The following is a 26876-nucleotide window of genomic DNA, read 5'->3' on the forward strand; positions in this document are numbered from 1 at the left end:
AGCTTTTCTAATGGACACAGACTGTTTCCTTTCTTCTCTCTGCCAAACTGAAATATCAGTGGGTTCATTCCTCTTTCCTGTTTGATCTGTTCCTAGCTGGACACACAGATTTTAGAGCAGATGATGATCCTACAGTGACCACATTAAAAAAGCAAACATCTGCCAACCATTACCACATGGTGGTTTCTAAGATAATGCTCAATTTGTCCCTGCTCAAAGCAGTGAGACACACAGTGGAAAATAGTAGGATTTTTGCAATATTATGGCTCTTTGCCCAAAAATTGTAGGAAAAGTCATCCAACCTTTGGTACACAGACTTAAGTAATAATTTTCTTTTGTAAGTAGGACTGGCTGATGGGGTTTTGTAACGCTCTTGAAGAAGAAACCAGGTCATCACTGTATCAAATAGGCAAAATTTATTGCACTATTAACACAATGTGGTAATATTTGCTCTTGTCTCAATTTCACTTTTTTTTCCCTTTGTTTTTAATTGAATAAAGTAACCCTAGCTGAATACAGTTGCCATCCTTCCCCTAAAACATATAATGGCTATGTAGCTATTCTACAGAAGTAATTTACCAAACCCCCAGCAGTTTAATCTATTCTGTGAGAGAGACGACGGCCAAATCTTAACAATAATAACCTGAAGGCTTTCTGCTGTAACAGGATTTAGCAATAACTTTTAATTGGCAGTTCAAAGTTAATCCTCAGGGGAAAATGTGATTTGGCAAGAGCACCCAGTCACAGAAAGAAAAAAAAATATATTCATTATATTGTGGAGGTTTTTTCTCAGTATTTCTACAGCTACTGTTATTGGGAAACCGTGTAGAAATAATTGTTGCATTGTCTCGGACTAACAAGGCTCTTCTTATATGATACATTTTATCTGTTTTGTATGTTATTTCTCTATTAATGGAAAAGAGGGCAAAAGTTTAAATTCCTCAGTTCTCTTAGTAGGCTGTAGCTTATTTTAACACACCTTCTGAAGGGAAAAACGTAAGCACATCCCTTAGACTAACACTGTGCTGTGTCCCTCAACAGTTTCACATGGCCGCAAGCCTACGTTTTCCTTCTTTTCCTCTTTTTCTGCTGAGAGATCTTCCCTAAAGGCTTGTGGTGAGGAACTATTTCTCCTCCTAGATTTTGCTGTAAAAAAAACCTATAAGCCAGGCAATTCTTCTCATTAACTCACCAGGATCTGTTCAGCCCTAAATTTCAGTAATTCTGTCATCCATGTTTCCCTTCTTTGTTCCTGTGATGTTTAAGATTAACTCATGGTGACCTGCTCAACTCAGAGGAAAGCATATGGATGCTTCAGGAGAGAACTGATGAGGTCCAAATTAGCCTCCTACTGATAGATAAAGGTCTGCATTGAAAGCTAAGCTTTTGCAGCAATTCAGGAGTTCCCGTTGTGAAACTACCAGGAATTCTGATGGCAGTATATGAGAAGACCAACTTTTCTTTATGAGAGTTCAGGTAGAAAATAAGAGTCTGTTTTCCACCTATGAGTATATTAAGAAGCACGAAAATATCCCTATACTTCAGCTAAACCATACCTCTTGAAAGCTGCAGCTCTTCCACATCTGTATTACATCTATATGTAATAGATTTTATCTTCAAAAATATACATACGAATATTCCCCATAAAAAATATATAGCAACATTTAAATGACTAATCCCCCAACCTCTTGCCTTAAGTTTCATTGAAAGCCAAATGTTCACACCTAATCTGTAAAATCTCAAGATCTTGGGAAGTGGTGAGACAGTTTCACCCTCTTAGACCTGCCACAAATGCAGGGCTGAGCACAACAGGCAAGTCCATTGTTGGTCTGCGACTGCTCTCCTGCTGGCAGACTGCTCCAGCAAGATGACTGGAAAATCACAACAGCCTGTTACAAATACAGCCAACATGAGTAAAATTGTTGAAAAGGAATGGGAGTATATGCCTGCTGCATTCATTTTTCATTAAATCATTTTACTTCAGACAGGAATTCACTCCACAACACAATGTTTTATCTCAACACAGAGACCTAAACACACTTTTTGAACATGAAGGTTCATATTTTACAGAATTATCTAGCCCCAAAAGTAAGCCTGAAGCATTTGCTTTGTACATAAATTAAATAAGAGAGGCAAAAAATATCCATTAAAAATACAAGTAAGTTTGAGTCCTGAAAGAATCTACAATCTAACGTAAGTTAAAACAATCTTTTAAATATTAAATATTCTGGGAAAGGTTAGTGCTTGCAACAATGTAAAAGTAAAAGGAAATGTAAAAGTAAAAGGAAATGTAACTAAAAGAACCATTAAACACTGTAACTCAATGTGTCTCACTGATGTTTTAAAAAGCTGAATGCTCAGGTATACATAAATGCGGTTGAGAGATCCTGCGCTATTTGCAAAGTTTGACTAACTTTTAATATGTAATATTTTATTGCATATATTAAAACTCATCCCCTCAAGATAACTGAATTACAACAAGCTATTCTAGAAAACATTTCTTGTAGAAAAGTTGCATTTTACCTGCTCTTTTGAAGAATTCCTGAAGCAGTTCTTTTGTTTGAAAATAAAAACCTCTGAAATTAAATCAAATAAAAATAAAAATAAAAAAAAATCACAGATGTTGAAAGAAAAAGAGACTTGGTTCAGCTGAGGGAGCTGCAAGATGCCTGGTGTTTTCTGAAGAAAGAGTTTATTTGGGTAAATGACCTTGTCGCTATGGAATTCAGCTCAGTTCTTTGGAGTAAGCATCTCTGGATGGGGAGAGAGTGACATTGTATCCTGTGCACACTCATAAATGAGGCAGGAATTCCCAGATTTGCCATCATGTGACCTCAGTGAGGAACTAGCACTTGACTTACTCCCAGCACCCGTTACTCCCTGCCCAAACACAGCTCTTCTGAAGCCTGAGATAGATGTAACAAGAGGCAGAAGAGAAAGAGCACGCTGATCACTATTAGCTTCACTGAGCAGACACTTCAGGCACTGCCCTGAGTTTGGGCAGGAAGCAAGAAGAAAACAGAGCAGAAGTACTGTTATGAAACTGCCACAGAAGTTATAAAAGAGCAGATTTAATAGTTCTCACTATGAAAAACTGCCTGTATTTGAAAGGAGAGTGAAAACTCCCTTTTTCTGCCATCAGAAAGTACTAAAAAATATTATACTGACCAACACTCATTCTCATTCTTTATTCTGTAATTTCAAAGATTTACAAATTACACTGCGGTACTCACTGCAATGTTGATTAAGCACCACACCACCCAAACTCTTTTTTGCCAATATCAGACAAAAAATGATAAAATATAATCTATATTCCCCATACATTTTATGTCAACTAAGGAAACAGATGCTACATTAGTATGATAGCAAGAAGCAAAATAAGACAAAGGCAAGTAATATGAAATTCATTCTTCAAAAAAAAGAATGACGCTATTGACATTTTGCCTTGAAGAACTTCATGACATTAAGCGGTAATGATGGTTTTTGCTATCTGAGACTTTCTGAAGAAGCAATTGTTCTTGAAAGATGAATAACCATTTTTGACCTTCTAAGATTCAAGGAAGAGATGAACACTTCTAGCTCCCTCAGGATTACCCAGAAGGTCATCAATAGTTATCTCCAATGTTTCCATTTGATGTGCATCATGAATGCACATCCATTGCCTGTCTCTTTTACCTTATTCCTGAGAGAGGTGCTTACTCTATGAGCCTGGTGAGGAAATGCACTAAGGTAGACCATTTTGCAGTTTCTGTTGAATTGCTCCATTTGTGTTGTTGCTGGAGTTACTTAATTGTCCAAAAGTATGCTTTTCAAACTTTGGGGATTTTTTTTCACCTAGGCTATAAAGCGTATCTAATAGATGCTCTTTTATTGTAAAAATAGGTTCCAGTTTAGTCTGATTGTCTGCAAACACCAAGGTGACAACATCGTAGACCCTAGGACATTATTTACACCTCTGTATCTCAGGAAGTGCCTGCTCATGCTTTGTGAATATAAATCTATTTATACCTATACTCAGTATCAAAGGACACATACTCCATGACTGCTCTAGTGTCATAGTAGACCTGCCAGTGAGACAAGCCTTCTTAATCATAGAAAATATAATTTCCATGAAAATATTAATTTATAGACAGATTATAAATATACAGGTGTCCTCCCATCCAATTTTATGCAGACAGGTGATCCCAATTCTCCTTTCAAAGCATATTTGGTACAAAAGAAGAATCTCTTTATTAAGATAAATTATTCACCTCCAACTTTAAAATAATGTATTTGTGTTTCTATTGCTTAGATGCTTCAGCCATGGCTGAGGATCCCAAAGCAGGAGATGCTTCAAAAATACAGAAAAATAGTAAGTTTCCTTCTATACAGATGATGTAAAATGCAGAAGACAGAAAACAAGGTAAGGAGTGAATAAGACATTGCTGATCTGCATAGAAATTGTAGTATTTCAGGAGGGCACACTTCAAAGGGATGCAGACATTTTTTTGCCATAAGAGTTCACTAAACACCCATTAACTCATTTAACCTACATTTCCATCAAAACTTGTGCAGTGTCACTGAGACAACAGGATTAAGAGTGTAAGGCCAGGCAGAAATCCTAAGAAGTATAAAGAAACATTTCCTGTGAAGTTCACATGTTAGATAAGCAACTCCATGCACTCTAGTGGTAACCTGGAGTCTGCTGTGCCCACAGAAACTACAAGTTCTACATGATGACATGGACTTGCTGTGTTCTTCCAGGCTTTCGAAAGCTGCATACATCCCCAGGCTGGAAGAAGCTTCAGCATTTCCCTCCCAGGTTATAAAAAGCCTGCAAGAGTCAAGCCTACCCGGATGAGTGTACTGAAGAGATTAACTGAAGTGATTCTCACCAGTCTGCAGCAGCAGAAAAATGTTGCCCAGCATAAAAAATAGGAGGTAAGGTATCCTTAGGGAAAACAGACAAAGGCAAACTCAAGACACTCAGGATGCATGGGACCAAACAAAAATGGGAAGCAGATGGGCACCTTATGATAGAAAGGGGTTTCAGAAAGTTACTTGCAGATCCTGTGCAAATTGAAGCTGAACAGATCGTGGAAGACTCCATAGTTCAGAAGAAGACACCAGATGACTTCAGTATCCTGAGTTATGTTCTGAGAAACTGAGGCTGATGTCTGTGTCTGAGCAAGATGAGAAATGGAAGGAAAATGCATCTAGTGCATATTATTATTCTCCTAGCTCCATGAAGCAAGAGCAATAGGAATTTCAGCAAAAGTGTGTCAAATCAGATAGGGCTCATTTCCAAGAGCTGTAGGGCCAGCAACTATGCCTTGACCAAAACTGTGGCAGAAACCCAAAGTATGGGAACGGCTTTATGGGTTATAGAGATGCAGATATTAATACAGAGGCCGGAGTATAAAGGCTAAATCAATACAGTGGGTCCAGTCAGTTCTTTAAAAAGTCTGTGCCTAGAAAGGCAATCAGAGGACGGCTGAGGGGAAGAGGCAGAGGGGAGAATACAACCATTGCATGGCTGGGGCAGGCAGGCTTACAAATTACCATTGAAAGGCAGAAAGTGAGGTGTCAGCAAAAAGATCCAGATGAACACTGAAAGGCTGGAGGAGGCTCATTAATGTCAGCAGTGAACAGGACACTGAAGACCATACTCCAGCATACACACTGACAATGGAATTGTCAGAAATGCTTCAAATTAATGGCAGATTATTTCCATGTGAAGTGCTGTGGCCTTTGCTTCGCTCATATGTGTGTTTGTGACATTCTCATTCATTCCATGAGTACGCTGGGCATAGAAAGTGTGAAAGCTGAGGACTCAATGTCGTCGGATTTTCTTATATTGTTAATAAAAGTTGTTTTGCTTCCCTAATTCCATTAGTAAATAAAAGAAAAATAGCAAGGTAACGTGTATTTGTACTAGAGAAAGTGGTACATAGCATACGCCTCAAATAATGCCTGAAAATAATGCATTTAACATGGTAGTGATTTACTACATGGAGCATCATACATAACACTTGCAGAAGAATCTGCAATGGAAAAAAAAAGGCATGCAAAAAATGCCAGTAGGTTATGAAATCACATCTAGAAAAGACTGCAGAGAGAAAGCTACTGTTGTCAGTAAAGGTAAATTTGTTCTTGGACACCAGGGGGGGAAAAATTGCTTTTGAGGAAGTGTAAGGGACAGATGTCTTCCAGTATTTGCATGTGAGTAAGTGTATGATGACACTCTTATAACACGCTGTCTCGGAGAAAATGAGATCATTGTACAAGGCTTGATGACAAAACATCCAGAGCAGCCTGTTTGAATAACCGGTTGAAGTCAAGATGCATTCAGGCACGTATGGTGTGTTTGCTACACAGTGTATGCACTAGTTTTTCAAAGTAGGAAAACAAGATTTAGTTGTGCCAGAGCACTAATATTTTACTTTAAAATCCAGTAGAAGGTAATGTCATACCATTTCTTCCCTGGTTATTAGGATAGGTATGTGCAAATATTGTAACATTTTACAACTCAGAGTGGTTTCATTTTATTTAGCATGTGAGTTCTATTCCAGCTTCTGTAAGCTTACATATTAACTGTGCTTATGAGGTAAGCTTCTTGAGACATACTTGATATTTCAAAATATTGGTGAAACTACCTATTTGTTGTTAAACTGACCAAGGTTTGAAATTCTTTACCTCTAGAGGCCTCTATTAAGTGCTGGAGATCTCTTGCAATGAATGCTGTGCAATGAATGTCTCTCATGTCTGATGATTCTGAAATTAAGGCCTGTGCCCTGTCCTCTAGATTTTCTCTGTCTATGAAAAAAGCTGAGTCTTTTCTGAGTCTTAAAAAAACATGCAAACCCCAAGAATTAAGCAAGAATTAAGAGTTAAGCAACCTTTCATCTTTGCTGCTGAATTGAATTTCCCCTCAGGGTAAAGAGTGGAGAATCTATCACAGAAGTGCTCATGTGGTCTTCTGCTGTCCTTCTCTGGAGCCACGTAGGCATCCAGCTTGATCAAAGAGATCTGTAGTCAGATTTTCAAGGGTGAGTCATGCTAAATGCCTTAAGTCCAAGTGCTGAGACCAAGTTCAATTGTCATTCTTGAACTTCAAACCCCATTTCAGGAGCATATGAACTACTATACCATGGAGAAGTTGTATAACGCTGAGGAAAGAGAAAGAATGTCAGACTTTTTCTTCTAAGAAAATCAAAAAGTAAGTATCCTTTATGTAAGGAAGCAGTTTTTGTCATTAATTAGTGAATCACATAAAAGTTTTTTAAGACTACTTTTTTGCTTTCCCATCCTAGCAAAAGTCTTGGACATCATTTTACATTTACCTGTGGCCTCATTTACAGTGTTCCTGAGTAGTCACTTCTTGTTCTTGAAAAACCATTGTTCCAAGTGGTCAAAAAAATTTTTTGTTCTCTCTTCATTTGATTTTAGATGCAAATTCCTAGTCTGATGAAAAGAACTCAGCCTTGCAAATGAGGAACGGATTTCTGGTCCTCCTTTCCCTTCTCCATATGTTACTTCCCTGTAAAACCAAAGATGATGGTTTGATTTATTATAAAGCTTTAACACTATGAAATTGCAGAAGACTGAGAGAGAAAAATCCCTTCCCATGTTATCCCTGGATAAATTCCTGATTTTCTAAAACCAACCTGTTAATAAAGAGAGAAGCTCATTGAGTCTTATCAGGGACTCAATATACTCACAATCATAATCATCGTATTTGTTTCTTGACATCATGCTAGTCAAAGAAGTCTTCAGGACAGCATATATAGGTACTTGCCTCGCCTGTAAGCAGCTTTATCAGCACACTATGTGCAAAACTAAACCATGCAGCCCTCTTCTAGAAAAAAAAATATGGGATCTCATTGATAAAATGTTTTCACTCATTAAAGAAAATGTACAGATGCGTAGTTTCCTCTAGATGTTGCCTATTGAGGTTAATCTCCCAACAAGTATTTCAGTTAAAAATTATGGTGTTAATTAAAACATGTGACATGATTCTTTTGTTCAACTGGGGTTCAAGGGTGTGAGATTGGTGGAAAAGTTTTTCTATTGATTCTTCTGATTTGCATGTTTGAAGTGTGAATGTTGACGGGATATCTGGAAGGCAAAGTGCTTAAGCTTTGTGTTTGGTCGTCTGGTGGCCAGTGAGTATAATTGTGCAAAGATCTCACAGAAACAGAGAGCAGAATTGTTCCAGTTGTTTCTGACTCTCAACGTCTTTACTCAGCTCTGTGCAGTGAGTTCGGCTGAGGTGCACTGACATCGTGACCTGAAAAAGGTTTCAGAAGAAGCATTTTGAAAAGACTGCACAGGGGACGTGGAGTCACGTGCATGATGTAATGCAAAATCCTCTAGGATTCTCTTTTGTGAACAGGTCAGTGTTAAATGAAAAGAAACTTAATTCTTAATTCTTAATTGGGCAGTTGCATACACTCACTGCTGATGCTAAGCCTTAATAGGGATGGGGTACAGCACTTCCAGAAAGTGAAGTCCAGCACAGGAGTACATCTTTTTTCACTGTGACAACTTTATCAGTGGCGCCAATCCATTCGGTCTTGGTTGTCAGCTGAGCTTTGGTGCTCTGTTTAGCAGCAATTCATCTAGGAAAATGAAATCCAAGGAAGTGTAAACTCAAAATGCGTGAAATTGGGATGCTTGCAGCCATAGCAGACTGCTCTCCCTTCTCTCTCCTTATGAAGAGTTTGACTTGTGGCCAAGATATGACAGTTAATAATTCTTCCCAAACCAGCATGCCATTTCAGAGGTCCAAAAGGGGAGAAACTGAAAAATGAACAAGTAGGTGAAGTTGTGCTTTGTTTCCCTAGAAGACAGACTTTTGAATTAATCCTTCCATGTAAAGTGTTTCACCACTACTTTGAAGAAATATGCTCTTTAGCGGCAGAAACTGACCTGTTTTGCGTAAGTTCCTTCCATGTTGCAAGTGAAAATTTTTCTGACATTTGTTCTGATATGCTTGACATTTGTGGATGAACACGTGATTTGTCAGGCACAAATGATGAACCATTCAAATGAAACCATTCTAATCCTTTGACCTGGTAGTTAACAGATGGGACAGGGATGTTTCACTATGGCTTTTGATACTCTCCCCTCATTTGTAGCATCCTTTTATAAATAAACTAAAAAGACTTCTTAAATGAGGTGGAATTTAAGCTGCAGGAAAGTGTGAATGTCCCTCCTAAACTGGAAAAACTTTTTGAGTTAGGCACCTCCACATGTCCTTCCTCGTTCTGCTGCTTCTCAAGATTTTCATTTGTTTTACCACATTGACTTTAAAGCATCCCTTTAAATAACTAAAGAACAGGTCCATGGCCAAAATGAAGCTAATAGAAGGGCCGTCTGACAAAGTGACAAGATTGAGTGAGATGTTTTATGCCTATTACAATATTGTTAAGGGATGTTAAGAGTGTGGCCACCTCTTTAAGCCACCCTGGCCAGGGACCCTCCTGCCCAGCTGTTGAAGCCTGCACCAGGGGCTGTGATGTGGCTGCCTCTTCCCACTTGACCAGTGGCCAAGCTGTGTGTGCATCCCAGAGACATGCATGGACATGGACATACGCAGGACACAGGCATGGCCAGTCCCACCCCAGTGGCTACAGGTTAAAGAGACGTGTCCCCAAACACCCCTACTACTCCAGCCCCATTTTACACATGACCAGCCCCCTTTATACCTATTTGTGTCTGCTTCCTCTGTCCCTCTTTGCTTCCCTTCACCCGGTGTGTCCTTCATTGGGGGCACAATCCCACCCACCCCCTCCAACACTGTGGACCCTCAGGTTTGCACCTCTATCAGCCACAAAGTCCTATTTTGCCTGCAGATTCTTGCTAGCCTGTCAATTACTGTGACTGACTGTACTGATGACACTGACCACCTTTATTTCTGGTTATTTTGTCTGTTAACACTAATTGCTCAGATTTCAGGGCTCTGTGTGTTTGTATCCCTCCTATTCCTTATCCTCCTGACCGATAAAATAAGCATTCCCATATCCACACATCCTTATCAGTTAGTGCAACTGACCGTGTTTGTTCTTGTCCTGCTCTCCCCTGTCATGCGGCAGTCAGGTTTGTCCTTGTTCTTGTTTGTGGCTCCTTTGGCCTGATACCCTCAAAGGAGAGGCCAGTCTCCTTTCACACACCCTTTTGCAAGTGTGGTCAGACTTGCTATGCAGCAGAAGAATTAGCTGTGTGATGCCCTATCTGGAGATGATCACTGAGCTGTGGAGAAGTGAACATCCAAATGTCAGTGTTGATGGCAAGCATGCAAAGAAGCAGATTTACACCCAGCAGAGTGAAATGTTCATTTCAAGAGCAGTTTCACAGTGCTGGCGTGTATCTGACAAGGACTGGGCAGACAGCTGGGAGACACATAGAGAGGCACCCGGCAGACCGGATGGGTGTTTGGAGCGGGTACAGCCTGCAGGCAGTAGGCTCCTATGTAATAAGACCAAGCTCCTTCCTGCAGAGGTGAAAGCTATGAGGACAGGCTGCAGGACCTCCAGCTACACCTGAAGGTAGGCTCATGCTGACAGGATTTGCGAGGTCTAACAGAGTCTGAGCTTTTTCTGAAAGTCTCCACCTGGACCTGTAGTGGACAAAACTTTGTGTATTGGGAGTGGGCTATACTGGCAATTCACACACAGGTACTGGGTACTGGCTTTTCTCGGTATCATGATCATGTAAATGAAGCTGTGGCCTGAAAGAAAAGCCAAGAGTGTGTGTAGTCCCTTTATCTGTAGTCAGAGTCAAGCAACATTGCAAGTATTTCTTGATTAAGCAATACTAGTGGACTAAAGTGTGTAAGAACCATAGACTAAACAATTCAGCAAGGAGAAGCGGTTTCCAAAAGGGCAATTATCCTTCCAGGAGAATTTCATTGGCATTCAGTGACAGAAAGTCCATTATAATCTGCTAATGAATCAAGCCTTGGCTGGAGTACTCCTGGATAGTCTCTAAAACACAAGCATGCTCTCTGAAAAAAGTACAAAGGGAAGCACATCTCTGGCACTGTTAGAAAACGGAGGTGAAGGAGTGTGAGAAAAGAAAGAGTGGGAACGTCTCACGTGGAAATGCTGGATAAAAACACCATAGTAAATATTACAAGACATAAACCACAGAGATATAAAAGGGAATGATCAGTTGTCCACAGTTATCCAAAGCAAGTTGAGAAGGCACTTGACACCCCAGACCTCCCCTCTTACTTTCTAACTTCAGAGACACTTAAGCACTAGAATGCCCAGCCTAGGTAGATCATGAATTTTGGTCAATGAGAGTTTTAAAAACCTCGTTACACACCTTTTGGTGATAATGTGGTGATACTCCATCTACCCTCAGTCAGGGTAGGTGCCCAAAACTATTTCTTGAGTCCTGTCAATTTACTTTTTATTCCTGAAATGTTCTATTCATTATTAGCTTCTCTAAAACTGAATTTCTAGTAAGTAGAATAGACTCTGCAATGGCATCCTGTCCATCGTGTTCTAGCCAAGTTGCCCCGACACAGCCAAACTTACTGCAGACAAGACCCTTGAAAACTTTACTAGTTACTGCAAGTGAAGACACTGGAGCTCTTCAGATGCCTGCTTTCCCAGAGTGGACCTGCACTGGCTCAAAAGGATCTTTTCAAAAACAGCTTCCTTAACCAGATGCCAACTCCTCTGCATACACAGCTCTCCCTGACACCATGAGGGCTTGTTGATCATTTAGGATAGAGACAGGCTGCCCTTCTGAGCTGTGAGAGTCATCTTGCAACTTTCTGCAGCTCCAGCCAGTGCCCTGTATGTGCTGGGACAATGCCGCAGCTCTGGGTTAGCCTGATGTGGTGGGATGAGTGGTATCCTCCACCCCAGGTGAGCCTAGAGCCCCACAACACCTGTGGCCTTACAGCATGACTGCTCACAGCTACATCAGATTGAGGTGCATGCTGCCCTCCCTGTTGACAGTGTTCAGTTTAATACAGAATCACAGAGTCATTAGGGTTGGTAGGGACCACTGGAGATCACCTGGTCCAAGCCCCTGCCAAGGCAGGGCCACCTAGAGCGGGTTACACAGGAATGCGTCCAAGAGAGTTTTGAATGTCTCCAGAGAGAGACTCATGAACCCCCTGGGCAGCCTGCTCCAGTGCTCTGCCACCCTCAACATAAAGAAGTTCTGCCTCATGTTGAGGTGAAACTTCTTGTGTTTTAGTTTATGGCCATTGCTTCTCCTCCTGTCGCTGGCCATGACAGGAAAGAGTCTGGCACCATCCTCCTGGCACCCACCTTTGAGGTGTTTATGTGCATTAATGAGATCCCCTCTCAGTCTTGTCTCCTCTAGACTGAACAGGATCAACTCCCACAATCTCTCTTCATAAGAGAGATGCCCTGGACCCCTGACCATCCTTGTTGCCCTCCGCTGAATCCTCTTGTCTTTCTTGTACCAAGGAGCCCAGAACTGGACACACTACTCCAGAGGTAGTAGTGCATACTGTTCCATACCTGCAATAATGTGAAAGCCATGCAGAAGAGCTTCCCCTCCATCTCTCCCTGCCCTGGCTGGACTGTGGTGCTGCTATCTCGGGGTGGGACTGACCTGTACGCTGGATTGATAAAGGGACTCCTTCCTCATTCCCTCTCCAAATGTTATTGGTAGCTGGCTTTCAATGGGGTCATTTTCTTTCTGCAGTTTATTAGGTAGCTCCACAACCAATTGCACTGTCCCAGTAAGATAGGGACAGGAGATCAAGCACCCCTAAGCCAGCCCTGCTCTTGAGGTCCTTCTTATCGTCTGTCTTTGGTTGTCCCCCAGGACTGCAAGTACCCGCCAAGATGCCTGCTGTCCTCCTGGATTCAGGGTCTGTGTGCTGGCCATGGACATTTTTCCTAAGGCTGCGGGGTGGGAGCCCTGCTGAGCTGTGAGAACACTTGCTGGCAAAGCACTGCCTCATGGACAGCCACCTCTTCAGCTGGTGTGAACAGAATGTGTTGAGGCCAGAGACTGCCTGGTGGGGGAAGCAGTGGAAGCACACGGCTGCGTGTGGGAAAGGTTATGCTAGGGGACCCCCTGCAACACATGGGGCCAGAGGCACCTCCAGCATTTTAGAACTGCTTCATTTTGTTGTTTTCAATCACTTTAATTTTTTTTTCCTTTGTTTTTCTGGCTTATGGAAGCCTTTCATCTTGACCCCGTTTGCAGACTTAATGTGGGCAGCCTCACCAGCTCCTTTGGTGGGAAAAGACAGCTTTCCCTTCAGGTCAGGGAGCCAAAGTCCAGATTCAGGGCTTTTATTGTCAGATCAAAAATGCCACAGCCCCATGGCATAGATGATAACTAAATGTTAGTAGGCTCGTTTTACCAGCTCAAATTTGTTCAAATTATTACGGTGGTGTGTAAAGTGGATCACAGAATCACAAAATCATTAGGGTTGGAAGGGACCACTGGAGATCATCTGGTCCAACCCCCTGCCAAGGCAGGGTCACCTAGAGCAGGTTACACAGGAACATGTCCACGTGGGTTTTGGATGTCTCCAGAGAGAGAATCCATGACCCCAGTGAGCAGCTGGTTCCAGTGCTCTGCCACCCTCAACGTAAAGAAGTTCTTCCTCATGTTGAGGTGAAACTTCTTGTGTTTTAGTTTATGGCTGCTTCCCTCTCCAGCAGCTCCTTGCCTTTCTTGTACTGAGGAGCCCAGCACTGAACACAACACTCCAGATGTGGCCTCACCAGGGTCAAGTCAAGGGGGAGGATCACTTCCCTTCACCTGCTGGTCACAGTCCCCCTGATGCACCCCAGGATACTATTGTCCCTCCTGGCCGCAAGGGCACACTGCCGGCTCACAATCAACTGGTCATCCTTCAGTATTCCCAGGTCCTTCTCAGCTGAACTGCTCTCTAGCAGGTCATTCACCAACTCATACTAGCGCTTGGGGTTCTTCCTCCCCAGGTGCAGGACCCTACACTTGCTCTTGTTGAACCTCATTAGGTTTCTCTCCACCCAGTTCTCCAGCCTATCAAGGTGCCACTGAATAGCAGCACAGCCTTCAGGTCTATCAGCCACTCTGTATCATCAGCAAACTTGCTGAGGGTAACACTCCAGCCCTTCATCCAGGTCATTGATAATCAAGTTGAATAAGATCAGACTCAGTATTGATCCCTAGGCAACACTACTGACTGTAGGCCTCCAACTGGATTCTACCCCACTCATCACAATCCTCTGAGTGCTGCCATTCAGTCTGCTCTCAATCCACCTCACTGTTCATTCATCTAACCCACATTTCCTCAGCTTACCTACAAAGATGCTGTGGGAGACAGCATCAGAAGCCTTGTTGAAGTCAAGGTAGACAACATCCACTGCTCTCCCTTCATTGACCCATCTTGTCTTGTCATTATAGAAAGCTATCAGATTGGTCAATCAAGATTTACCCTTAGTAAATCCATGCTGACTACTCCTGATGACCTTCTTTTCTTCTACATACTTGGTAGCACATCCAGGATGAGCTGTTCCACCACCTTCCAGGGATGGAGGTGAGGGTAGTTTTCTGGGTCCTCCTTCTTGCTCTCTTTGAAGACGGCAGTAACATGAGCCTTCCTGCTGTCATCTGGCTCCTCTCCCCTTCTCCATGATTTTTCAAAGATGATGGAAAGTGACAGAGCAACATCTGCTGGATCCCTCAGCAGCACCGTGGGTGCATCCAATCAGGGCCCACAGATTCATAAGTGTTAAGTCTGACTACCTTCTCTCTAACCCAATTATCTATGACCAGGGGGAAGTATTCCTTTCTCCAGCCTTCATCTCTAAGCTCCAAGGTCTGGGACTCCTGAGGACCATTCTTAGTAGTAAAGACTGAGGCAAAGAAAGCATTCAGTAATTTCACCTTCTCTGTGTCTTTTGTTACTGGGACACCCATCTGATTCAGCAGTGGCCCCACATCTTCCTTTTGCTGCTGACATACTTGCAGAAGCCCTTCTTGCTGTCCTTGATGTCCTTTACCAGGCTCAATTCTAAATGAGTCTTGGCCTTCCTTGTTGTATCCCTGCATACCCTGACGATGTTCCTATTGTTCTCCCACATGGCCTGTCCTTTTTTCCACCCCCCATAAAATTTCTTTCTTGAGTTTAAGATTTACTAGGAGCTCTTCGCTCATCCATGCAGGTCTCCTGCCCCCTTGGCCTGATTTCTTCACCACGGGGATACACTGGTCTTGGGCTTGGAGGAAGCGGTGCTTAAATATTGACCAGCTCTTTTGGACTCCCTTGCGTTCTAGGGCGCTATCCCATGGGATTCCTCTAAGTAGGTCTTCGAACAGGCTGAAGTTAGCTCTCTGGAACTTTAGGGTTCCAGTCCTGCTTGTTGTTTTGCTACCCCCATGCAGGATTCTGAGTTCCACCATTCCATGTTTGTTACAGCCAAGGCTGACCCCAGTCTTTACGGAATCAGCCAGTCCTTATTCGTTTATAAGTACAAGGTTGAGCAACATACTCTTCCTCATTGGCTCCTCTGCCAATAACATAACAAAAAGTTATCTTTGGTGATCTGCAGGAATTTCCTGGACTGCGTGCACTGGGCCGTGTTATCCCTCCAACAAATATCTGAGTGGTTGAAGCTGCTCATGAGAACCAGGGTCTGTGACTGGGAAGGTATTTCCATACCCTATAGAAGGCCTTATCACCTCCCTCCTCCTTATCAGGTAGCCTATAATAAACACTCACAACAGTGTCTCACATATTAGCCTGTCAGATATTATCATGTTCAGTGTAAGGTTAGTTATCATCTATCCTGGAGCCAATATCAAGCTGACCCAAATTTTGTATTATGGGCCTTGGCTACCTGTGACAGTGTGCTGCACACACACCCGACGTGACCTTTATTTCCTATAACTCTGCTCAAGTGATAACCACCAGTGGCAATTGTAATGGATGCATCTAGTTATGATGGCTGCATCCAGCTCAAAGTGGATTTAGGGGAGACAGACAACAGCACAGTAGCCAAGGGCTAATACGAGCAGTGTGACCACCATAGTGTTGGTAAAGGTCCAACTCAAGTTTGGAAGAAAATAACATGTGTGATTTGTATGCAAATATGATTGTAAGTCAATTATCTTACTCCATAGATAGTTACATAGTAGACAGTCCAGTGTCTGCTGATGTCTCCTGCATGGCAGTGGACTGCATACCAGGATGTCCCCTTGAGTAGGGATGCCTCTCATGGTTACTCCTCGAGGTTGAGAAGATCCTTACTGTGTCAGGTACTCATAATAGTATGCTATTAGTATGTGATTAATAGTATGCTAAACTTTGAAATCTTGGCTAAGTGATATAAGGATTGACTGCACATACAATCCTTCAGACATAAACCGCTGACCAAGTCTAAGACTAAGTCTGGATCCAGCCACACTATCAGGTGTGGCAGTCTTGCCTCCAGGTGAAATCACTCTTGGCTTCAGACCCTGGATTTGCCTCTCAGTCTTGGTTCAACAAATTAAACTGCCTGCACGCTGCAGGTAGTCAATACCATTTTGATGTCTGATTCCACAACAGTCTTGCTTGTTCCCAGGGAGTTTTCACTAGTGTTAGGGTACCCGTGTATAAGCATGACCAGGGAGAAGCCTGTGGGAGATTTTCAAGCTTCCTCTGTGGTTAAGGCACAGGACCAGAAGTCAGGAGATCAAAGTTCCTGTGTTGTACAGAAAAGCTATTTCAACACATAGGCTGCATTGATACAAGTGATCTTGTAGGAGTACTACACACATTTCTTTGATGGGGCCAAGACTTTACTCTTGCCAGGCAGTGCACTGTAGAGAATCGGCTCATCCTACCTAGAAAAGGCCGCCATCCTGAAAGAAGAGTAGAGGACAAGCAACCGATGCTCACTGGTCTAGGAAAATGTACATCATTGTGCTCATGAAAGAAGCCTCAAAGAGGTGAGCACTGGGTAGAAAGAGAAAAGACCAGGCAGAAGGTGACTGTGCTTACTTGCATCACAAGAGTTGGGAAGGATGTGGTCAGCATAACCACAGCCAGGAAATGCAAGTAGGATTAACCTTTTATTTTTATAATAAATTAATGTTGATCTGGGTATTGTTTGTCAAAGATGTAAGAGTTACAGAACATAAAGACAGCTAATGGAAAATAGTTTGAGCAAACATCTGTTTACAATAGCTGGCCACAGAAATGGCTCACATGCTAAAAGACTGCTGTTAGGATATCTGTTCATGCAAGACTTTGAAGGGAAAAGTAGGGAGGACAAAATCCCTAGCTAGAACTTGCTTACAGGTTGTTTAATTTGAAAGACAGCTGTACAAGCTGTTTCTCTCCATTAGGGAGTGGGAGGAACTGTCTTACCACCTTCTCATCCCTTATAGGGTGGTGACAATTGCTGATAAGGCCTTAGGGGAGGTGGTAGAACTGTTCTGTGGCACCTCTGGGAGATTCAGGTTACTTTATGGCCTCAAAACTACTCTGATACAGTAGTGTTTGCAGGAGAAGTCAGTTGCCCCCTCTACCCACTGGAGCCTAGATCCAACTTTCCTGCTGCTTTTAGAACAAAGCTATAGTGCAACTACTTTTAGCGTTCATTTTCTAAAGCACTCATTTACTGATGTGGCTGGTCTTGGGGTCATTTCATGACTTTTCAGTAACTCATCTGTTGCTCAAAGAAGACAGCAGATCCTAATAATATCACAACCATGCTACTGCTGTGTGAAATGACGCTTTCCTACCACTGAGATGGACTTTGTGTTGCCAACTTCGAGCAGTCCTCAGCACCCTGTGTGACAAGATCCACCCCTCAGAGATAAGCATTTGCACGGAAATGCAGGGTCAGCGATGGTCCCTGGAGGATGCCCAAGCTGACGGTGCAGAGCTGGTTTCTTTTGGTATGGCTTTTGGTCTGACTGAGTTACATCAGTGAATAGAGTTTTTACTAAATTGTTATTTAGTCATTATAATCCAGTTTTCTGTTGTAGGATACTGGACCCTTAAAGAAATGAAAGGCCCAGGTCACTCATGGCAAGTTACATCTTGAAGAGACTTAATATCTGTGGCTGGCACAGAATGCCGATATAGCAGAGAGAAAAGGAGAAGCAAAAAATAGGACAGTGGGCATTACTGGGCCTGGACCTTTTTAACAGCCCTCTTGATGTTAATGTGACACATTTTTGTCATTCCCAAAGGCATGAACGCTCCTTTCCCATGAAGAGTAAAAGGTCAGAGACAAAAGGTGTGAAGTGAGATGAAACAGTGCCTTGTGAAATACTCCTCTCCTCCATTCAAGTCTGACATGGAGACAAGGATTTATGGTGAGATGTTCTCATCGGTAAGCTTATGGGAGCAAAAAGAAAATTCTTTTCACCAGTTTGGCAAATGTGGAGTTAAACCCTGTGGAGGTAGAGATGTTTCTGCGCAACCTGACTGACACCATGGATTCTGTGAAATTGGGCTGTCCTAACAACGTTGTAACTTTTCTAGCAACTTGCATATAAAGTACATGTGTATCATTAATTACGGTATCGTTATTAAATATACACATGCATAACAAAAGAATGAGAGAGGAATATGTAACTTTGATGGGAAAAAAAACCCTTGTGAACCACTATTAAGCTTTACTGAAAAATCATAGCAGTCAAATACCTTCTTTTATGAAAAATTTAGACAACTTCTCAGTTTAAGCAAATCGGTTTCACATCTGCTAGAGGCGCATTCTCCACTCTGCCTAACACACAGAAACAATGGCTCCATAACCCCATTTAGGTTTGCCTCTGCATGGCACCATCATAGGTATCCTTTAAATATTATTTTTCTTGCTCCACTCCAGACCAGTGCAGGGCTGGGAAGTGGAGATGGGGCATACATGGTTACTCTGGAATACATGTGGAGACCAGCATAGGTGCAGAGAGATGTAGAATTTGGAGCCATTCAATAACTGTTTCTCTACGGAGAGGGAGAAATCCGAACAAATAAAGATTTATCTTTGAAACCCAGAGAGATCCACACAGATAAAGATTTATCTTTGCCTCAGCTGACTTATGATTAACCTTAAGTATATGGGATGACATTTGAACATGGAGCTATTCTTGTGCAGTCAGTACTGTCTCATGCTTGATTTGACCTCTGTGCTCTTGCATGAAAGAGTTTTTGCTCTTGCAACTGCATCTTCTTATGCAAGTAAGGGTAACATAATGGTCCTAGTAGCCCTTCCTGTATCACCTGGATGCTGCTCTGCTGTCCTTGTGCCCCTGAAGCAAAACACGGATGTCTGGCAGCTTCCTGTCCTGTGAAGACGGGCAGCGTTTGGCGTGCGGGGCTGATGCAGCTTCCAGGGCTGCAGCTGGGAGTGGGAGCAGCATGAGGCAGGCAGTGAAAGCCACCTTTCAAGGCCCAGAGCTGAAAGGGTACCGTTGTTATCTGCAACCCTCCCTGGCATCCCATGACCTGGTGCATGGAGCCTTTCACAGTGGATCCAAGCACAGAAAACAGGGCTGGGATGCACGCACATCTTCTTGCCAGCAGCACGCTGTGAGCAAGGATCAGAGGTTCGTGGGTTCTCTGCTCTTCCCTGTGGGTCCTCCTGCTGTTGGTGAGGCATAATAGGTGCAGGGCTGACCAGTGCAATGAAAACTGTAGCTTGGTATGTGAAACACTCAGCGACCTCCTGTATAGAGTGCAGGGTAGGCTCATTTATTATCACTGGGGCCTGAATGACAGGACCACCAGCTCTGTCTTAGCCTTAGAAAATTATCACAGAGCTGTCTGCCAGAGATAGATTTCCTCTGGTTTTCCTTGCTGGGAAGGCTGCTTGTTCCTGTGTGCTCCAGAAGATGAATCTGTCTTTTAAGTTTGCTAGTTAATTGAATTTGGTTTGTTCACCTCTGGCATACATTGGCACAGGCTTCTCAGATGGACAGTTCAAGATGGCAAATCAATAGCCAACTATTAACTTGCCACTCAGCAGGCTGTGCTGCTGCAAGACTGTATTGTTCCAGGTCAGTAACTGCAGAGGCAACCAGCCAGTTTTCACACTCACTGCACCTAAATGATTTGATTTGCAGGTATAGACTAGATTCCCCTGGCCCCCCATCCCCAAGTCTTTTACCTTTTGACTTTTCATCTGAAAAAGTTATGCTGTTTCAGGCTGATGTTCAGCAAATGGGTTTTCTGCCCCTATGTTTTCACCAGTTCTGCTCACTCCCACTCCTCTCCTAATTCTTCCCCCCTCCAGATCTGCTTTCTGTTGCAGACAGGCCCTCACAGGAGTAGGAAACAAGAGGAAGAGACAGGAGCATATAAGAGGGAAAATGGCAACTAGAAGAGAAAGAGACAGAAGAGACAGATAAGGAAAGAGTCTGCCCACAGCTGGTCTCAGACTTGACTGAGCCTGGCGTGTACTTGCTCAGTGCAGCTCTGGGAAGCACAGAAATGCAATATGGCTGCATGGTGGCTGTGTGTGGTCGCTTGCCTTAGGGGAGTGAATTGTTCATGGTTAGAAAAACTGCTTGCAAAGGCATCTCGCTCTTCCCATTCATTGTGCAGATGTAGGCATCACACTTTGGAAGATTGCTAAACTGTGTCACCTAAATCTCAGCATCTGAGGTGAAGCTGTCTATTCTCCCCATTTTGGGAAGCAGAGGCTTAATACAGCTGGTAAGAGCCTGGAGGATTTTAATCTCATCCTCCAGTGGACAGCTGGCTGGGGTCAATAGAGTTGAAGGAGGTGATCCTGCCCCTCTACTCTGCTCTCATAAGACCTCACTTGGAGTATTCTGTACAGTTCTGGTGTCCTCAACATAAAAAGGACATGGAACTGTTGGAACAAGTCCAGAGGAGGGCCACGAGGATGATCAGGGGACTGGAGCACCTCCTGCATGAAGACAGGCTGAGAAAGTTGGGGCTGTTCAGCCTGGAGAAGAGAAGGCTGCATGGAAACCTCATAGCAGCCTTCCAGTATCTGAAGGGGGCCTATAGGGATGCTGGGGAGGGACTCTCCATTAGGGACTGTAGTGATAGGACAAGGAGCAATGGGTTAAAACTTGAACAGGGGAGATTTAGATTAAAGAAGAAACTTGACTATGAGGAGGGTGAGGCACTGGCACAAGTTGCCCAGAGAACCTGTGGCTGCCCCAACCCTGGCAGTGTTCAAGGACAGGTTGGATGGGGCTTTGAGCAACCTGGTCTAGTGGAAGGTGTCCCTGCCCATGGCAGGGGAGTTGGAACTTGATAATCTTTACGGTTCCTTCCAACCCAACCCATTCTGTGGTTCTATGACTGCTGATTGCATTGACCCTTCATCTCCAGGAACTACAAGTGGGAGTTTAGACCTCTGTTTTTTGTGTAGGCACCTATAATTTGCCAGGACAAACCCCTCTATACTTCAGGCTGGGATGATTTGTCCACTAGAGGTGCCTGTACTGTACTATAAAGTGTAGGAGAGCGGTTAGGCTGGACACAGCTATCACACGGCAATGGCAGCACAGTGGGAGGGGATGATATGGTGGGTGGTGGAGTTGCTCCTGCCACGGGTGGAGAGTACTGACTGTGTGCCCCTTCGCCACTCCCCTCCACCCTGAGCCTGCGGGGCTGAGCAGGCAATGCTCTCCCGCCTGGAAAGCCTGTCAGGAATGTGAAAGCCCCTCTTTGCTGGTCTGAGCTCCAGAGTCCCACACAACGGTCAGGCTGTTTGCAGGCGCTTCATTTCTGACTGAGAAACAAGTCTTTACTCCACCTCTAGACTGGGGACTTGTTTAGACTACATGGGCTATGATTTTTTATCTATCTATGTATTTAGTTACCTTAACTTCAAAGCCAGAATTTTGTCCATAAAAACCTTTACAGGGGATGTTGGAAAATCAGGTCTTGCTCCGAAAAGACAAATAATGAAACCAGGATGAAGCCTGGTTTGCCATCCAGCTCCAATTAGTTCTGTGGAAACCAAGTTTAAACCTTAAGTATTAGATCAATTTGAGTCCAGATGCCAGGTAGCTCCTGCTTTGCTGTATGTCTTACAGACATGAAATCGTAATCACTATCATTAATGTGCTGGAAAGACTTGCTCTGAGTTTATTACAGATCATGTTCTGCCTACGGCAGTGCACATGATTACTGGTGGAGCATCACGCATGGTCAACAACTGTTAGGTTGCAGAAACATCTCTTAGAGCCACTGCAGCATTCATCCTATATAACAGCTGCATTGCCATTAAAAAACACATAGCATTTTCTTCTGTGGCAGAACTTTTATTTGGAGGGAAATTATAACTTTTGCATTTACATGGCACAAATTATATACAGTACACCTTCCATGATAAGAATTATGATGCTGTTCACAGAAAGGTATCAAATTTGAGATAAATAATGCATAAGCTAAAATATACAAACGAGGGGTGGACGTGAAACTATTGGCCATTTTTATTATCTATAGAAGAATTTCAAGGAATTATGTTAATTCAATGTTCAAAAATCTTTAACAAACTTCTAGTAAAGTTAATTGAAATATTTATAATACTATTCAGTTGTTGCACAGTATTTCCAATATACAATCAAGAAGATGCACAGAACACAACACTTAATATGAAAAAAACTATTGCACCCAACAACTTAAAAGGTTTCACTGCCTTTTGGATGCTGCACTACCATATTTATATAAACATTTACAACACTTCAGTAAACACAAAGGTTCTAAATGTAGTGCAGCATTATGGGGGGCCACTTTCAGCTCTTAAAATAAATGTTAGATGCCCTTATACTGTGCCATTTATTCTAAGATGATGGTTTAAGCTGTGACCCTTAATTCCTATTGTGAGTAGCAAACACACTTTCTCCATGTTCAGAAGATTACCACCCCCTCTGACTATTTAGTTTATATTCCGAGACCTAAACTGTCCTTGGCTTCATTGTCATTTTGGCATTTTGCCTCAGTGCTTGTGACAACTACCCCTTATTTTTCTCTTTTAATGTCCTGTTAAGTAGTCCTGTGTAGAATCTGAAGCAAAAGAATCCGCATCTTCATTATCAGAATCATCACTACTGTCATCAGCTGCTGGCTCTCCTGTCAGTGCTATCCGAGCATAATCATCAGTGTCTATAGACTTGCAGAAGTGAATGGCATACTTCAGTTTTTCCTCCAATACTTGCTTACAGGAATATCTGGGCAGCTTCAGAAGAAAGAAGCAAGTGTATGACTCAGGAAGGAAGTGGTCTGGAGGATTGTATTTATCCAATACCTGTTGAAAACAAAAAGCAAAATAGTTTTGATTCACTGTCCAAACCACAAATAAACATCAAAATTGAGATTTTTTTTTTAACAGCATGTTAGATTTGTGATTCAGATGATGAACTTTCTTAAAAGAACAACGAAAAGACCAAATCCATTTTCTCTACACTGAGTAAATAAATAAAACCAGGTATATATGAGCTTCTTTGATTATGAAGGGTGGTTCGGAACAATCTAAAAAAGATTCTGTTACTTCAGCAAATACCAAAATATGATTTGAAGATTGTGGGGGGGTTTAATTTAGCTGAAATGATTAACTGAGCTGAATCAAATGCTAAACAAATGGCAGCAAAAACAGTTGATGACAGTGGAAAGCTATCAAAATCCAGAGAAGCAAATGGTTGGGAAATGAACATCCAGTTGCCCCAGCCAACAGAGAAAAGTATTTATATACATTATAGGTCCCTGTTGCACTGTGAAATCTACAATGTAATGTGGCATAAACATTTTCAGGAAATCAGCCTGTTCTCGCTGTGTTATGCTATTAGTTCTCCACTCCCAGCTTTTTAAAATAAAATTCCCATGGGCCCGTCCCAAACGCATCACCTGAATAACAAAGTCCCTCCCTCTGAAGTCTGCAATAGTCCTGGGCAGCCTTGTTCTGCCCCACACAAAACGAAGGAAGAGAGATCGCTCTGTATTGGAGAAGGATTCCATCACTTCCCAGAACCACTGTATCAAGGAAGCAGTTGGCTCGATGCCTTTGTAAGTTGCTACAGATTTCAGAAGGTGAAGTGGAATATCTGGGCTTCCACATACCTGAAAAATAAAACATAGTGATCAGCCACAAAATTCTGAACAAATCAACTACAGGTGATTTGTTGCCTCCATCCTTTAAAATATTTGATCAGCTTTTACACTGACAAAATGAACATTTAAATATTTGCAGTGCTGTGTACAGTCTCCTATTACAATAGCACTAATACAAATCTTCTCACCAGGGGACAAGAACGAACCTTCTTTCATTTCCCTGAATCACAAAGAATTAAACATTTTACTTAGGACAAAGATCTCCAATTTACCTCCTAGGTCCACACTTTGTGGGGTTAACAAATGATAATTCAGAAATAATTCATTACATCACTGCTCAGCTACATCAAAATCATAGAATCACAGAATCAATTAGGTTGGAAAAGATCTGTAAGATCATCAAGTCCAACCTTTACCCCAGGACTGCCAAGACCACCACTAAACCATGTCAATGAGGGCCTCATCTACATGGTTTCTGAACGCTTCCAGGAACAATGATTCTACCACTTCCCTGGGCAGCCTGTTCCAATGCCTGACCTCCCTTTTGGTGAAGAAGTTTTTCCTAATATCCAGTCTAAACTTCCCCTGGTGCAGCTTGAGGCCGTTACCTCTTGTCCTATCGCTTGTTACATGGGAGAAGAGACCAGCAACCTTCTTGCTCCATCCCCCTTTCAGGTAGTTCTAGAAAGCGATAAGGTCCCCCCTGAGCCTTCTCTTCTCCAGACTAAGCAACCCTCACAATCTTATTAATAACAAGAGGGCAAGTAAACATTTTCTAGTCTATCCTTGGACAAAATGTTTGCAATCACAGAGTGATCACTGTAAACAGTATATGGGGGGGGGGGAGGTGGGACAGGGGTTGTTCAACTGGTAAAGATGTAAGTGACAAATCTCACTCCAAATTAGCCTGGCAGAGGTAGCAAAGCAGAAATTGTTACCATAGTTTCCAGTTCATATCCTGTAAAGAGTGAAAGTAGAGGAACTGGAACAACACGGGCCATCCCCTCACGAACTGCTGCAACTTGTTCATCAAATTCGTGAAGCCTGCAAAGACACATTTTTCAGTGTTTCTGTGAATGCCATTTCTAGCAATTATTTTCAGCAATTACTGTACTATCAAGGAAACTTCATCAATTCTCCTCAAGTCTCCAGCTACATGCTAAGGAACATTAATAAACATTTATCACACTAGATAGTTGACTATCTGGTTTTTACACCAACTCATTGCACAACAAGCTCAGTATGGAGAGGTATCTCCAAACGTTTAGGATATTTTACTTCCAGTATTATTTGTGTGCTGTGCCTGGAAAGAACAAACCCCATATGGCCTGGCAAGAAGAAGTGCCCCATATGGAAACAAGATGTTCTTGCGAAGAGAATAGCTGTGTTTTGAAATTCTGACCCCAAACATTCCCAACACTAGACAGAGATTATGTTAAAAGAAAAATGTGTCTGAACTAAAACATGATGTTCTGAGGGGACAGTAGGATTTCAAAGCAGACATAGGTAAGTCTTCTAATGTTAGAAGACTCTGCTGCTTCTGTTGCCACCCATGATTTGTGGCTTGCTTTGTTTTCTTGTCAAATCATTTCTGACATGTTTTACAGAGCTTTCCAGAGCATAGATCTGCATCACTGACAAATCCTGTCCTTAGGCTCGTCATCATAAAAATAAACCAAGATGTCAGGACAAACTTGGTCTTTTGCACCCACTTTTCCACATGGATTCTATTCAGATGATAGTTTGTATTTTTTCTCAAAGGCTTCATATAATTAAAAAAATTATAATAATTCTAAGCAGTTAAATGCTTCTGCTTAAGGTCTTTTAATTGTAAAATGCTTTAGAATTGCTCATGTCCTTTAAGGAAATTTCTCACGTCCTTTGAAGATAGCCAGAACTGGCAAGAGAAGAAAATCACTTCTTCAAAGGAACAAAACAATTTACTAAATTCAGTACTAAATCTAGAGCTCTCTTCACAAAGAACTTCATGGTCAGGCCCATTACTTTATTGTAAAGAACTAGGTGGAGGGGACATTTTTTGACTTGACTGGCTCCACCTCCAGCTGGCTGACAGAACTGCTGTCAGGAAAGCTATTCAAATTTAGAGTCATACCTGCTAGCTTATTTCGTTTCCTAAATATTAAGTTTAATCTTTGGATAGATTAAAATAAATAAGAAGATCAACGCTATCATCATATGAAAATATTAAAATACTTGCACACAAGACATTAAAGTACTGTATTACTTAAAAGTTTGTACATATTTTTTGAACAAAAAAGCGTATTTATGTCAGTAATTTAAATGACGCATTCAACAAACCTGTAGTTTATTGCCAGCCTCACATATTCAGCTCTGTTATCCAGTGTAATATGGGTGTACTTGGAACTCAACTGAATATCTTGACCACTTGCATTAGGCACAGTGAATGGGAGGCTCATAGCTTCAAACTCTTCTGAAGTAGCTTCATTGTCTCGAATGTACATAAGGCCAGGAATAAAATCTTTATCAACCTTTTGAAAATAACAAGCCCAAGTTAAAGTCAGTTTACTAGCACTATACATCATCTTTCATACCTAAAGCATCTCTTTCATACCAAAGCCATCCTGTCTCATCTACCAAAAGCTCTGACCACAACTGATCTAACTTAATTTCAAAGACATAAAATGGCTTAGTATTTTACATAAAATTTCATTATACTCTGGATGTGAGGGTGCATGTGTTATAGATTTCGATCCTTTGGGGGAGCATTTGCCAAGAAACTGCATTACACAAGAAAATAGATTTAAAGCTTAAAAACATAATAATCTCTACAAAGTCCAATGCTTGTTTTGGTACAAAAGGAATCCCTTTACTGACAAACAAATGACTTGGTGCT

At 42.2% G+C, this 26876-nt stretch overlaps 2 protein-coding genes across 6 annotated transcripts in view; both read right to left on the reverse strand.

Moving 5' to 3' along the window:
- Window positions 1–2608, reverse strand: part of OCA2 (OCA2 melanosomal transmembrane protein) — a 198625-nt gene extending 196017 nt beyond the window's left edge. Inside the window, exon 1 of the mRNA XM_062628602.1 lies at window positions 2524–2608. The gene's annotated coding sequence lies outside the window, so the exon portion shown is untranslated. The remainder of the gene's footprint in view (window positions 1–2523) is intronic.
- A 19586-nt stretch (window positions 2609–22194) lies between these two features.
- Window positions 22195–26876, reverse strand: part of HERC2 (HECT and RLD domain containing E3 ubiquitin protein ligase 2) — a 106795-nt gene continuing 102113 nt past the window's right edge. For all 5 annotated transcript variants that reach the window (XM_062628608.1, XM_062628607.1, XM_062628609.1 and 2 more), the window contains 4 exons: window positions 26321–26511; window positions 24940–25045; window positions 23798–24010; window positions 22195–23201 (listed from right to left, as the gene is read on the reverse strand). In XM_062628608.1, the coding sequence (XP_062484592.1) occupies window positions 22929–23201; window positions 23798–24010; window positions 24940–25045; window positions 26321–26511 (783 nt within the window). In that variant the 3' untranslated portion in view covers window positions 22195–22928. The remainder of the gene's footprint in view (window positions 23202–23797; window positions 24011–24939; window positions 25046–26320; window positions 26512–26876) is intronic.

This window comes from Pezoporus occidentalis, unplaced genomic scaffold (genome assembly GCF_034315485.1).
Source record: "Pezoporus occidentalis ecotype Australia unplaced genomic scaffold, CSIRO_AGI_Poc_V1 ctg32, whole genome shotgun sequence".
Lineage (NCBI taxonomy): Eukaryota > Metazoa > Chordata > Aves > Psittaciformes > Psittacidae > Pezoporus > Pezoporus occidentalis.